At 45.9% G+C, this 13408-nt stretch overlaps 1 protein-coding gene across 1 annotated transcript in view; it reads right to left on the bottom strand.

Annotated features, from left to right (window-relative positions):
• LOC144504419 (protein kinase C epsilon type) overlaps window positions 1-13408 on the bottom strand; it is a 571367-nt gene that overhangs the window by 178122 nt on the left and 379837 nt on the right. Inside the window, exons 7-8 of the mRNA XM_078229681.1 lie at window positions 9044-9186; window positions 2156-2252 (exon numbers count right to left, since the gene is read on the bottom strand). Of these exons, the coding sequence (XP_078085807.1) occupies window positions 2156-2252; window positions 9044-9186 (240 nt within the window). The remainder of the gene's footprint in view (window positions 1-2155; window positions 2253-9043; window positions 9187-13408) is intronic.

The raw sequence follows: 13408 nt of genomic DNA, 5'->3' as shown, positions 1-13408 counted from the left end.
TCTGCAACGATTCAAGAAGAAGGTACATCACCGGCTTCCGAGTGGCCACATAGAGATGGACAATAAATGTTGCTCATGTCAGTGGCACCCACATCCAAAGAATGAATATTCAAACAAACATATATGTGGAAGGAATCCCTACAGTGCAGAAGAGGCCATTTGGCCCATCAAATCTGCACCAACTCTCTGACATTGTATCTTACCCATGCCCTCTCCCCGCCCTATCCCTGTAACCCCACACATTTACCATGGCTAATCCATCTAACCTACACTGAGGGACAATTTCATAGAATCCCTATCTTGCAGAAGGAAGCCATTCGGCCCATCGAGACTGCACTGACCACAATCCCACTCAGATCCTATTCCCGTAACCCCACATATTTACCCCACTAATCCCCTGACACCAAGGGGCAATTTACCGTGGCCAATTAGCCTAAGCCACACATTTTTGGACTGTGGGAGGAAACCGGAGCACCCAGAGGAAACCCATGTAGTCATGGGGAGAATGTGCAAATTCCACACAGGCAGTGACCCAAGGCTGGAATTGAACCCAGGTCCCTGGCGCTGTGAGGCAGCAGTGAGAACCACTGTGCAATCGGGCTTCTAAAAAGATTGCATTCCTTTGTTTTCACTCAAATTCCTCTTTGCTTTTTGGATGATACTCACTCTTACTGTACACAGGGTGAAGCGGGACCAATAGCATTTGGCCACCTTTGGCACTTGGTCATTTTCATGTAGGAAGCTAGTGTTGATACATTATTTGATAATGGCCTACAATGCACCTGTATCATTCTCCTCATCCAGTACATATACGCTCCCAGCATAGCTGCCAGCAGATCCTGATCCAGCTTAATTAGGCATCCGCCTTTTCCTGAGCCATTGGCACTGAGCCTAATCGAAACCCCCTCCCATTGCTGGAATGAGTTAACTCTGCACAAACTGGAGATTGGACATTACCAATAGCACCAGAGCAGATAGTACGTTCACTTACTGAGTTAGTGGGGTGGTGGTGAGGCGGGGGGGGGGGGGGGTGGAATTCAGATACACCAAACAGACTCGAGACTGCAGTGTTGTGTTAGCAGCCATTCCTTTGGCAGAGTCTCTTTAAATTTCAAGCACAGTACAAATGGTTCCAGCAGGAATCTTTAGGAATACTTTAGCTGGTAACAGCTCAGCTGGAGGATGTGGTCAGCACTCGGGTCAACGACTGACATATCTGCTATTTGTGTTTGCAATTTTGCTGCAAATAGTGGATAGCCAAAGCGTTTCCTCCCACGGAGTACCACCTTTAAATGGCACAACTGAAGTCACAGAGAGAGAGAGAGGGAGGAAATATAAACACTTCAGGCGAAATCTTCCCATCCGCCCCGCCACGGGAATCGTAGCAGGCAGGGCACGGACCATGCGAAGGTCCGTTGACCTCGGATGGGATTTTTTGACCTTGAGGCGAATGCAGTTGGAAAATCCCACCTCTCATGTTTTTGCCATAAACTATGTCTTTGTCCACTAAGCCATTGCAATGCTTGACTACACAAGATGTGGAGATGCCGGCGTTGGGCTGGGGTGGGCACAATAAGAAGTCTCACAACACCAGGTTAAAGTCCAACAGGTTTATTGTGTAATTGTATCTTTGCCTATATATGCCGTGTTTGTGAACCTACCTCCACTCACCTGATGAAGGAGCAGCGCTCCGAAAGCTCGTGATTCCAAATAAACCTGTTGGACTTTAACCTGGTGCTGTGAGACTTCTTACTGTGACAATACAAGGGCATTTTGTGTTTTAAGAATGAGAACAAAGAAAAGTACAGCACAGGAACAGGCCATTCGGCCCTCCAAGCCCGTGCCGATCATGATGCCCTGACTAAACTAAAAAAAGCCTTCTGAAAGAACAAAGAAAAGCACAGTACAGGAACAGGCCCTAAATTTCACCACCTGCCATGAACCCGGGTCCCCAGAGTATTACCCAAATTACTAATCCAGTGACTACTATTACTAATCCGCTACACCACCATCTCCCCATTTTGATTCAGACAACAACAATGATTGCACAATCGAACAGGAAAGGCCAGGGGGGTGGTTGATGAATCATAATTCGTAAAGAAAGGAAGCTCGTTTTTGACAAATCATCGACGTTTTGACAATTTCTCGATCTTACCCTGCTCACACGGTGACGTTGGCGCTGATTTTGATCTGTCTTCCTCAGATGGTGCCGCTCCAGGGATTGACTGCTGTGGGTCCTGACCTGTGTTCAACTAAAAAGGAAAGGCATACATATAGATATATATATATAAAAAACAACCAGGACTAATATTCTACTGACACAATGTGAGAACACAGATGCATCAGTGCTTGATAGGAAGAAGATACATTTAGAGTGGGTCAGAATAAGTTGCTGCAAAATTATTTATAGGATTATTTTATTTAGAGCCAGAGAGGTTTACAGCATGGAAACAGGCCCTTTGGCCCAACTTGACCATGCCGCCAAGTTTCCACCACTAAGCTAGTCCCAACTGCCCACGTTTGGCCCATATCCCTCTATACCCATCTTACCCACGCAGTCGTCTGAATGCTTTTTAAAAGACAACATTGTACCCTCCTCTCTTACTGCCTCTGGCAGCTCGTTCCAGACACTCACCACTTTCTGTGTGAAACAATTGCCCGTCTGGACCCTTTTGTAACTCTCCCCTCTCGCTTTAAACCTATGCCCTCTAGTTTTAGATTCCCCTACCTTTGGGAAAAATTATTGACTATCTAGCTGATCTCTGCCCCTCATTATTTTATAGACCTCTATAAGATCACCCCTCAGCCTCCTACGCTCCAGGGGAAAAAGTCCCAGTCTATCCAGCCTCTCCCTATAACTCAAACAATGCAATGACGTTTGTGTTCCAGATTATTCTGCCTTGTTCAAAACCTGAAATTCAATTCAAGATCGACTGATCACACAGTCCTTCCTTCTAAACCACTTCTTCACTGTTGCCACTATTTTATTTCTGGGTGCTTAAAAGGTGTTTGTAAAAATTTACATATTTTGCATGCCTGGTTTAAAATAGCCATTTGGTCATATATCTTGAAATGAAGAATGCCGCACCATGGTGCAATTAATTTATATCCTAGTTTCATGTGATTCCAAAATAAATACATTGCTAATCCACTTAAAAGTAAATAGCTCTGACAGCGCAAATAGCAGACAGCTTGCCTTGCCAGCTTTGGCTCAAAGGCTGATTCTCAGATCAGGGGTTGTGGCCACTGGTGAGGGGTGGGGGGGGAGCAGTCACCATCCTATGGAGCCTGGGAACGCTTCGGCCCCTCATGGTTCCACAGCTGGAATTGCAAAGAAGGTGACTTTTGTTGGAATCCCCACTCATTGCGGAGCAACTTCAAACAGATGTTAGCCCACTCACTTATCTTGGTAAGGAGCCGGACACAAGGTTTGCCTGTAAAATGGCCTGACCCAACACTGGTCCCCCAAATTGGGCCTTATTGCACTGGTCTTACGTCTGTAGAACTGGTGCCCGTGGATTCAACTTCTCCCCAAAGGAGATTCCCACATCCTCTGCCAGTGTAGCTTTGGTGGAACACAGCCACCAGCCACCGATGCTTAATTTATGGGGCTGGGATTACTAATGAAATTTGGAGTGCGTGGCCCACATGCCACCCCGGCGTGGAAAATTACAGCAGCGTCCTGCCACTCCGAGACCAGGAGAGAAACCCATGAAGGCTCTCCCAAACAAGTCTATTTGTTATTCCTTCAGCTCTCAATCGAGCTTTTGGGTCTTGAGCTTAAGGTAATTGATCATCTCTGAGAACAATAACCCATGGTGTAACAGTGGTTAGCACTGCTGCCCCACCGCACCAGGGACCCGGGTTCGATTCCCGGCTTGGGTGACTGTCTGTGTGGAGTCTGCATGTTTTGCCCATGTCTGCGTGGGTTTCCTCTGGGTGCTCCGGTTTCCTCCTACAGTCTGAAAGACGTGCTGGTTAGACGCATTGGCAATGCTAAATTCTTCCTCAGTGTACCCGAACAGGCGCCGGAGTGTGGCGACCAGGGGATTTTCACAGTAACTTTGTTGCAGTGTTAATGAATGCCTACTTGTGACACTAATAAATAAACTTTTTTTTTACTTTGAGTGCTGGCGGTTTGAAACATTTCCTAGCCCCTCAATCAGACTTTTTGCGAGCTCTGATGAGAATTCCCCTGAGGTTTTCAAGGAGTACATGACAGAAATTCCTGCGCAGCGCTGTAACTCCCCCAAACATGTCCCCCTCAACATGGAAGGTGCAACTCGTGGGATGTACTGAAGCCCTCTCCACTGGGAATTGGTTCATGTGGGATTTCCAGGATGCCCTGTTTAGAGTTGCAAATCCAAATTTTAACAGGATTAACTCGGAAAGGAATCCATAGAACCATAGAAAATTACAGCTCAGAAACAGGCCTTTTGGCCCTTCTTGTCTGTGCCGAACCATTTTTTGCCGAGTCCCACTGACCTGCACTTGGACCATATCCCTCCACACCCCTCTCATCCATGAACCCGTCCAAGTTTTTCTTAAATGTTAAAATGCATTTACCACTTTATCCGGCAGCTCATTCCACGCTCCCACCACTCTCTGCGTGAAGAAGCCCCCCCTAATATTCCCTTTAAACTTTTCTCCTTTCACCCTTAACCCATGCCCTCTGGTTTTTTTCTCCCCTAGCCTCAGCGGAAAAAGCCTGCTTGCATTCACTCTATCTATACCCATCAAAATCTTATACACCTCTATCAAATCTCCCCTCAATCTTCTACGCTCCAGGGAATAAAGGCCCAACCTATTCAATCTCTCTCTGTAACTCAGCTTCTCAAATCCCGACAACATCCTTGTGAACCTTCTCTGCACTCTTTCAACCTTATTTACATCCTTCCTGTCACTAGGTGACCAAAACTGTACACAATACTCCAAATTCGGCCTCACCAATGCCTTGTATAACCTTACCATAACACTCCAACTTTTATACTCGATACTCCGATTTATAAAGGCCAATGTACCAAAGGCACTCTTTACGACTCTATCCACCTGTGACGTCACTTTTAGGGAATTCTGTACCTGTATTCCCAGATCCCTCTGTTCAACTGCACTCTTCAGAGTCCTACCATTTACCCTGTACGTTCTGCTTTGGTTTGTCCTTCCAATGTGCAATATCTCACACTTGTCTGCGTTAAATTCCATTTGCCATTTTTCAGCCCATTTTTCTAGTTGGTCTAAATCCCTCTGCAAGCTTTGAAAACCTTCTTCACTGTCCACTACACCTCCAACCTTTGTATCATCAGCAAACTTGCTGATCCAATTTACCACATTATCATCCAGATCATTGATATAGATGACAAACAACAATGGACCCAACACCGATCCCTGCGGCACACCACTAGTCACAGGCCTCCACTCAGAGAAGCAATCCTCCACAACCACTCTCTGGCTTCTTCCACTGAGCCAGTGTCTAATCCAATTTACTACCTCCCCATGTATACCTAGCGACTGAAACTTCCTAACTAACCTCCCATGAGGGACCTTGTCAAAGGCCTTGCTGAAATCCAGGTAGACAACATCCACCACCTTCCCTTCATCCACTTTCCTGGTAACCTCCTCGAAAAACTCTAATAGATTGGTCAAACATGACCTCCCTCCTGAATATTCAGGCCCTTACTTTCTTTTATTCATTCATGGGATGTGGGCTGTGCCAGTATATATTTCTCACCCCTGAGGGCATTTAAGCGTCAAGCACATTGCTGTGGTTCTGGAGTCACATGAAGTTTAGAAGTTTATTTATTAGTGTCACAAATAGGCTTACATTAACACTGCAATTAAGTTACTGAATCCCCGAGTCGCCACACTCCGGCACCTGTTCGGGTACACTGAGCATGGCCAATGCAGCTAACCAACATGTCGGCCAGACCGGGTAAGGATGGCAGATTTCCTTCCCTGAACGACATTAGCGAACCAGGTGGGTTTTTGCAATCAACAATTGTTTCGTGGTGATCATTAGACCTTTAATTCTATATTTTTATTGAATTCAAATTTCACCATCTGCTGTGGTGGGATTCGAACGCAGGTCCCCAGAGCATTACCCTGGGTCTCTAGCAACTACGCCACTGCCTCCTCTCTCATCTGAACCTGATAGAAACAGAAATTCCGGCAGCAAGAGGCCACTGCCAGGTGCCCATGGGGAGGGCCCATGAAAGTCAGGGAGGTGACAGTATGTGGTTGAGGGGAGGGGGGGTGGAGTGCGGGTGAAGGAGAGAGTAGTGGGAACATGCTAAAATTGAAAATAGAAAAGAACATTTCAGAAGATGCTTGAACTCTATATCCATAGTGCATACGAATGAAGTAAGACCATACGACACAGGAGCAGAATTAGGCCACTCGGCCCATCGAGTCTGCTCCGCCATTCCGTCATGGCTGATATTTTTCTCATCCCCATTCTCCTGCCTTTTCACCATAACCCCCGATCCCCTTATTAATTAAGAAGTGACTGAAGGCATCTTCTCACATTCATCAAATCTGCTCTGGTGTTTATGTTTCTGTCCTGTGACTTCTCCCGATCGCCAAAGCTCCAGCTGATGTGCAACTCCAGTCCCTTATATGTGACGGTCAGGGTGGATAAGCTCTTCATAAGACAGAAGCTGCTTAGGGGTGACCAATATAACGCCACCAAAGAAAATGAAGGTCCATCCACGGGATCACTTACACTGAAGAATAATTCACTTTGGTATCATATTCAGAATAATAACGGTTGCTGAACTCAGAGACCACACACACTGGGAGGGAGTACTGGCGAGGATGGGGATGAACTGGGTACCTGCCAAGAAGGCACGAAACATGATTCTCTTTTGCGATCTTTGGTATGTTCACGTTGAAGGCATTGTGCAAACATAGGTTGCTGTCTTGAGAAATTGTACCATACGGAAATGAGCTTCATAGACAGGTCTGTTGAACATAAGGAGGTGTAAAACCATATGGTTTTCATTCGGTGCGTACAAGCCTCTATCTTACGAGGTGCCCCAACAACTTCTCTTGGTAACATTTATAAAATCTGACCCTTGAACTACTTCCACCCCTTGTGACATATCATGTAACCATCTACAGAAATACGCATGCCTTTTTAAGAAATAATAGTTAATATCAACTCATTTATCAAACAAAGTGTTGCTGATTGAGTCACTTTTCGTTTCTATCTCTTTAAGTGAAGGTAGAAAGGAAGACAATTGGCCTTCATTCAAAAGGTTATAAGATTGGCAGAAATAGACTTAAAAAAACAGGACAAGGAGCAGAGCTGACTGGATTAAGGAGATCCGAAATACATTCTGCCTCAAGGCCATGGGAAAATAGCGATCATACAAAACAACAGGAAAAAAATCATTTAAAGCTGTGGCTTTTAACTCAGTTAACTCCTTGTGTACTGGAGGAACACAATTAACGCTGTAACTACCTTTATTTGCGGTTTGGCCATTAATACAACCCCAATTTGAGTGCAGCCGCTCATTGTGAAGCGCTGCTACCACAGGAGGTGTTGAGGCTCACTAAAGGTGGTGACCTATCCTGACACTTTCGGCAGCATGTTCTGCCACCTTCTCTGCTTGTGGATGCCTTGCCACATTAGCCTCTCCAGACTCCAATTGCAAGAATCCAATTATAAGTAACAATTTTGAAGCAACCACACCCTGGGTGGCACGGTGGCACGGTGGCACAGCGGTTGGCATTGCTGCCTCACAGCAAAAGTGCCCGAGGGGGCAGTTTTTTTTCATGGAGCTAGCAGTCTATGAAATAGGTTGCCTGCGGGTGAAGACTCTACAGGTTTGTTATGAAAATTCAAAATGGAGCTGCCACATATGGGGCCACATATAGACACATAGAAGGCAGGTGGATTAGGTTAGGGTTAGCGCTGTCATTGATGTGCTGATTTGCGTGGAAAAGAGACCTCATTTTTATTGTAGGCAGTGCCTCAGCCGCCCAGCGTTAAGCCCAGTGAAAATTACACTGGGCTGATCATCAAGGTGAACAGTGTGATCAGGCGAACAAATCCATTTCCCCTCTTTATAATGCAGACCTGATCCAGTGAACATCAGTCGGGTGGTCACAGCAAATCTAGCAGCCTTGCCATTTTAATCACTCGGCCCGAATTTGCACTGAAATTGGGTCTTTAGCTTGGTTATTGTCCAGAGGAAAAAAATATGGTCCAAGGATTTCCCTTCGCATTCAGATTAATAGCGGAAATAATGAATGGGACACATCAGTGGACTATATATGCCAAGACCTGGTTGGCACACTGGCATAATCCATTCACGTATCAAGGTAAAAGTAGGTAAAAGCCAACACTCTCTTGAAGATCCCAATGTTGGTTCATCGTTGTCCAGTGGTTACTTCCCCACAGTGGGGATTGGGAAATCGCGTTGGGAAGGAGAAGTGGCTCTCTCATACTGTCTAAAGGCTGGATAGGAGAAGCACTGCTCCAGATCCAGGTACAAATCTGCAGCCACCAACTAGCCACCTTTGTCCCCTACCCATCTCTACCATTAAAAAACCTCTTAGCTATTGTTGAGGGAAATGGCAGGGCCAATACTGCCATCCCAGATGAAACTAGCCCTTTTAATCAGATTAGGGATCAAATCTGGAATTTACCTGGACTGCATAGCTTTGTTTTACAGTAATTTTAACTATTGAGACATATTGGGTGGAACTCTACCACCTCGCCCGTCACGAAATTGGCGTGGGCGAGGGTCCGACAATGGAAATCTCCATTGACCTTGGGCAGGAATTTCCAGTCTCGCCCGAGCAAGGCCGTAAAATCCCGCCCATTAAGCTGTTGGGTCAAAAACATCTTGGTCATAGATGAAAATGTCTGAATATATATTTGTGCGTTGACAGCTCTGTGTTGAAGAGGTGCCGTAACCATCATTTATAATACCATTGGTTATAGTTTTTCGGCATGCCAGATCTCAGTTAGAGTAAGATATTTTAGTGTGAGAGCACATTATACCACATTCAGCTGTTCATTCCACTTTTAAGACTCTACCTTTTTCTTCCGTTGTCCACTGTTGGTGATCTTATCTGGAGTGACACCAAGATCCGCGAGCACTTTAGCTATCCCTCGAGCATCGACTCCACAGTTTGGCGCCACGTTGGTCTCACAGCGTCTGTGGACGTTCATCTTGCACACTGCACAAAGGACGGGGACACTTTGTTAGCAAACAGGGGACTTAGCTGCCTTTGTCGTGACTATTTTACTTTAAAACAAAAGCTGAAAGGTAAAAGTTAAAATAGGATTTGCATTCTCGAAGATTATACCCGTCATTTTGACAGCAGAGACGGTTCAATGTTTTAAACAAATGAAAAGAAGTGAAACAGTTATCAAAGAACACCCTGCCGCAAGAAAGAAGCCATGTCAATGGAGTATATCACATCTCATCATTGTTGGCTTCCTTTCATTGTATTCATAGAATTCCTGCAATGCAGAAGGAGGCCATTCGGTCCACCGAGCCTGCACCGACTCTCTCTGATGTGGAGATGCCGGCGTTGGACTGGGGTGAACACAGTAAGAGTTTTAACAACACCAGGTTAAAGTCCAACAGGTTTATTTTGTAGCAAATACCATTAGCTTTCAGAGCGCTGCTCCTTCGTCAGATGGAGTGGAAATCAGATTTCCACTCCATCTGACGAAGGAGCAGCGCTCCGAAAGCTTATGGTATTTGCTACAAAATAAACCTGTTGGACTTTAACCTGGTGTTGTTAAAACTCTTACTCTCTCTGACAGAGTACCGCACCCAGGCCCCCTCCCCCACCTTATCCCCATAACTTCACACATTTACCCCACTAATCCATCTAACCTACACATCTTTGGCTACTAAGGAGCAATTTAGCATGGCCAATTCACCTAACCCGCACATCTTTGGACCGTGGGAGGAAACCAGAGGACCCGGGTGTTCTATCCAAATAGAACTTCTTAAAAGTAAGCTATTTTATTGTGAAACAAAATTCCTGAAAATTTGTCATCAGTGTTGTCAGGATCCTGAAACCACCGCTGGGTAAGATTGCAATTGAAGTTGATGTTACTCAGTTGTTTAATTGGTCTCTTCTTTCCTGTTCTCAGAAGAAGAAGAGACTCAAGACTGCACTAAATCTCAAACTGAAAATCTGTCTGAATCTGACAGAAAACTGACTGTAAAACAGGGTGGGGAAATCAATGGACTGAACTGGAACTGCTTAAGTTGATTCCCAGTGTTACGAAATAAATACTCAGACAGTCAAAAACCAGTGGCAATGCCAAATCAAATAAAATACAGCTAAAAGCTTACTGTCCCTACAGTTGCTATTCATAATATTTTAACAACTGTTCGTCGTTTCTGACTTTGATTAAAAGGTAGGATCTGATCAGTAATCACTGAAGACTTTTTTCCCAATGACTTTTAAAGTTTATTTATTAGTGTCACTAGTAGACTTACATTAACACTGTAATGAAGTTACTGTGAAAATCTCCTAGTCGCCACACTCTGGCGCTTGTTCGGGTACACTAAGGGAGAATTTAGCATGGCCAATGAACCTAACCTGCACGTCTTTCCGACTCTGGGAGGAAACCGGAACACCCAGAGGAAACCCACGCAGACATCGGGAGAATGTGCAGACTCTGCACAGACAGTGGTCAAGGTGGGAATTGAACCCGGGTCCCCAGCGCTATAAAGCAACAGTGTAAAGCAGCAGTGCTAACAACTGTGCCGCCCACATCTGTTAGTAAAGCAGAGCGTTACAAGAAGGAAGATTTTATTTTTGTTCATTATTTGTAGAAAGTCAGATAAATGTAGAGAAAGGACATAGTTTACTACAGAAGTGAATCTTTTAAAGTATTTCTCCTGACGGTTTATTCATAGAATCCCTACAGTGCAGAAGGAGGCCATTCGGCCCATCGAGTCTGCACCGACTCTCGGGCAGAGCATTCTACCCAAGCCTTTTCCCATAACCCCATGTATTTATCCCACTAATCCCCCTAACCTACAGATCTTGGGACACCTCGGGGCAATTTCACACGGCCAATCTATCTAACCTGCACATCTTTGGACTGTGGGAGGAAACTGGAGCACTGGGAGGAAACCCATGCAGACACAGAGAGAACGTGCAGACTCTACACGGGCAGTGACCTAAGCCGGGAATCAAACTTGGGTCCCTGGCGCTGTGAGGCAGCAGTGCTAACCATTGCACCACCGTGCCGCCCTATTAAAAGTTTGGAAGTTACATTAAATTTCATAAAATTTGTAAGCTGCTCTGAACTGGATGTGGGGAACAGCGCCTGTATATAATGCGGGAGGCACACCCAATATTGGACTTTGGGCCTCCTTCACGTTTGATAGGGTAGCTGCAGATGCTTGCTGAGTAGCCTCAGAAATCTCACAGGCATTCAAACCTGGGCCACTGCACTCCTTCCAGCAGGCAGTGACTGGCCCAGGGGGTGCAGGATTGGCTGGGTTCAGAGCTGCCCAATTTTGCATTTGCACTGTTTCCAAGCCTATCTCAGGCACTTCCGGCGAACACCGCATATGTTCCGGCTCCAGTGCTGCATCTGTAAAATTGGCGTTGTTTCTTTTACACAACAGGATTGCGCAGAACAGCTCTGCTGGGTCAGTGGCCTTCTGGCAATTTTATCTGCACCCCAAGATGCAATTGGGCCAGCTCCCCTCCAAAGCTGTGAGTCCACACTGCTTTCTCTTACTGTCAGGGGGAGGATTATTGTCGCTCTTCTCGCGGGGCCTGGGATTGGAAGGTTTAGCAATGAAAGACAGGTAAGTTGGGGGGGGGGTAACTTGCTGGATGCCATCACCCCGCCGACATTTGGATAGGGGTTGTGAGCAAGCCTCCCTAGCAAGGAGCACTTTGGTGAATGAAACTCACCCCAGCTCACTATGAATGAATCATAAGGCTGAGCTGTATTTGATTCGAAATGTATCGATGTAATTAAAAGTCTTGTGGCCTTTGACAAAGTCCCACATGGGAGACTTCTTAAGAAGGCTAATGCACAGGGGATGCTGGGTGATCTGATAAGGTGGATTCATAATTGGCTTAGCGGTAGGAGACAGAGGGCAGTGACAGACGGCTGCTTTAGTGACTGGAGGCCAGTGACCAGTGGCGTACCACAGGGATCCCCCTGGGCCCCCTATTGTTCGTCATTTATGTAACTGACATAGACGACTATGTGGGGGGTAGGATCAGTAAGTTTGCCGTTGACACAAAGATTGGCCGGGTGGTTAGCAGTGAGGTTGAGTGTCTTGGCTTACAGGAAGATATAGACGAGATGGTCAAATGGACGGATAAGCGGCAAATGGAATTTAACCCTGAAATGTGTGATGCACTTTGGAAAGAGTAATTTGACAAGGAAGAATACTATGAAAGATCTGACACTGGGAAGTTCCGAAGAACAAAGGGGCCTCGGCATGTTTGTCCATAGCTCTCTGAAGGTGGAAAGCAAGTAAATAGGGCGATGAAAAAGGCATATGGCACTCTCGCCTTTATCAATCGGGATATAGATTACAAAAGCAGAAAGATCATGATGGAGTTATATAGAACTTTGGTGAGGCCACAGCTGGAGTACTGTGCGCAGTTCTGGTCGCCACATTATAGGAAGGATGTGAACGCATTGGAAGGGGTGCAGAGGTGATTCATCAGGTTGCTGCCTGGGATGGAACATTCAAGTTATAAAGAAAGGTTGGATAGGCTTGGGTTGTTTTGCCTGGAGCAGAGAAGACTGGGGGGGCGACCTGATTGAGGTGTTTAAGATTATGAGAGGCATGGACAGGTTGATAGGGAGCAGCTGTTCCCCTTAGTTGAAGGGTCAGTTACGAGGGGGCACAAGTTAAAAGTGAGAGGTGGGAGGTTTAGGGGAGATTTGAGGAAAAACGTTTTTACCCAGAGGGTGGTGACGATGTGGAATGCACTGCCTGGGAGGGTGGTGGAGGCGGGGAGTCTCACATCCTTTAAAAAGTACCTCGATAGTACTTGGCACATCATAACATTCAAGGCTATGGGCCAAGTGCTGGCAAGTGGGATTAGGTGGGCAGGTCAGGGCCTTTCATGTGTCGGTGCAGACTCGATGGGCTGAAGGGCCTCTTCTGCACTGTAAGATTCTGTGAAGAATGTCATTCTCAGTCGGTCATGGGTTCAAGCCCCACTGTGATTTGAGCAAAGAGAATTTCAGATGACAGTTCAATCCAGTGTTGAGGCAGTGTTGAACTGCTGTTACAGATGAGCCCGCCCGCCTTCTCAGGCAAGTGGACCAAATCCCCTTCATCCATCACCTGTGTTTGTTGACATACACAGATCTGACAACACCTCAGTATCAAAAAGCTCATCTTTGTTTTCAAATCACTACATAGCTTTCACCCGCTCCAATCTCTAT

This window comes from Mustelus asterias, chromosome 15 (assembly GCF_964213995.1).
Source record: "Mustelus asterias chromosome 15, sMusAst1.hap1.1, whole genome shotgun sequence".
Taxonomy (NCBI): Eukaryota; Metazoa; Chordata; class Chondrichthyes; order Carcharhiniformes; family Triakidae; genus Mustelus; species Mustelus asterias.
The sequence above is the reverse complement of the archived record's forward strand: the minus strand, read 5'-3'. Positions and strand labels throughout refer to the sequence as shown.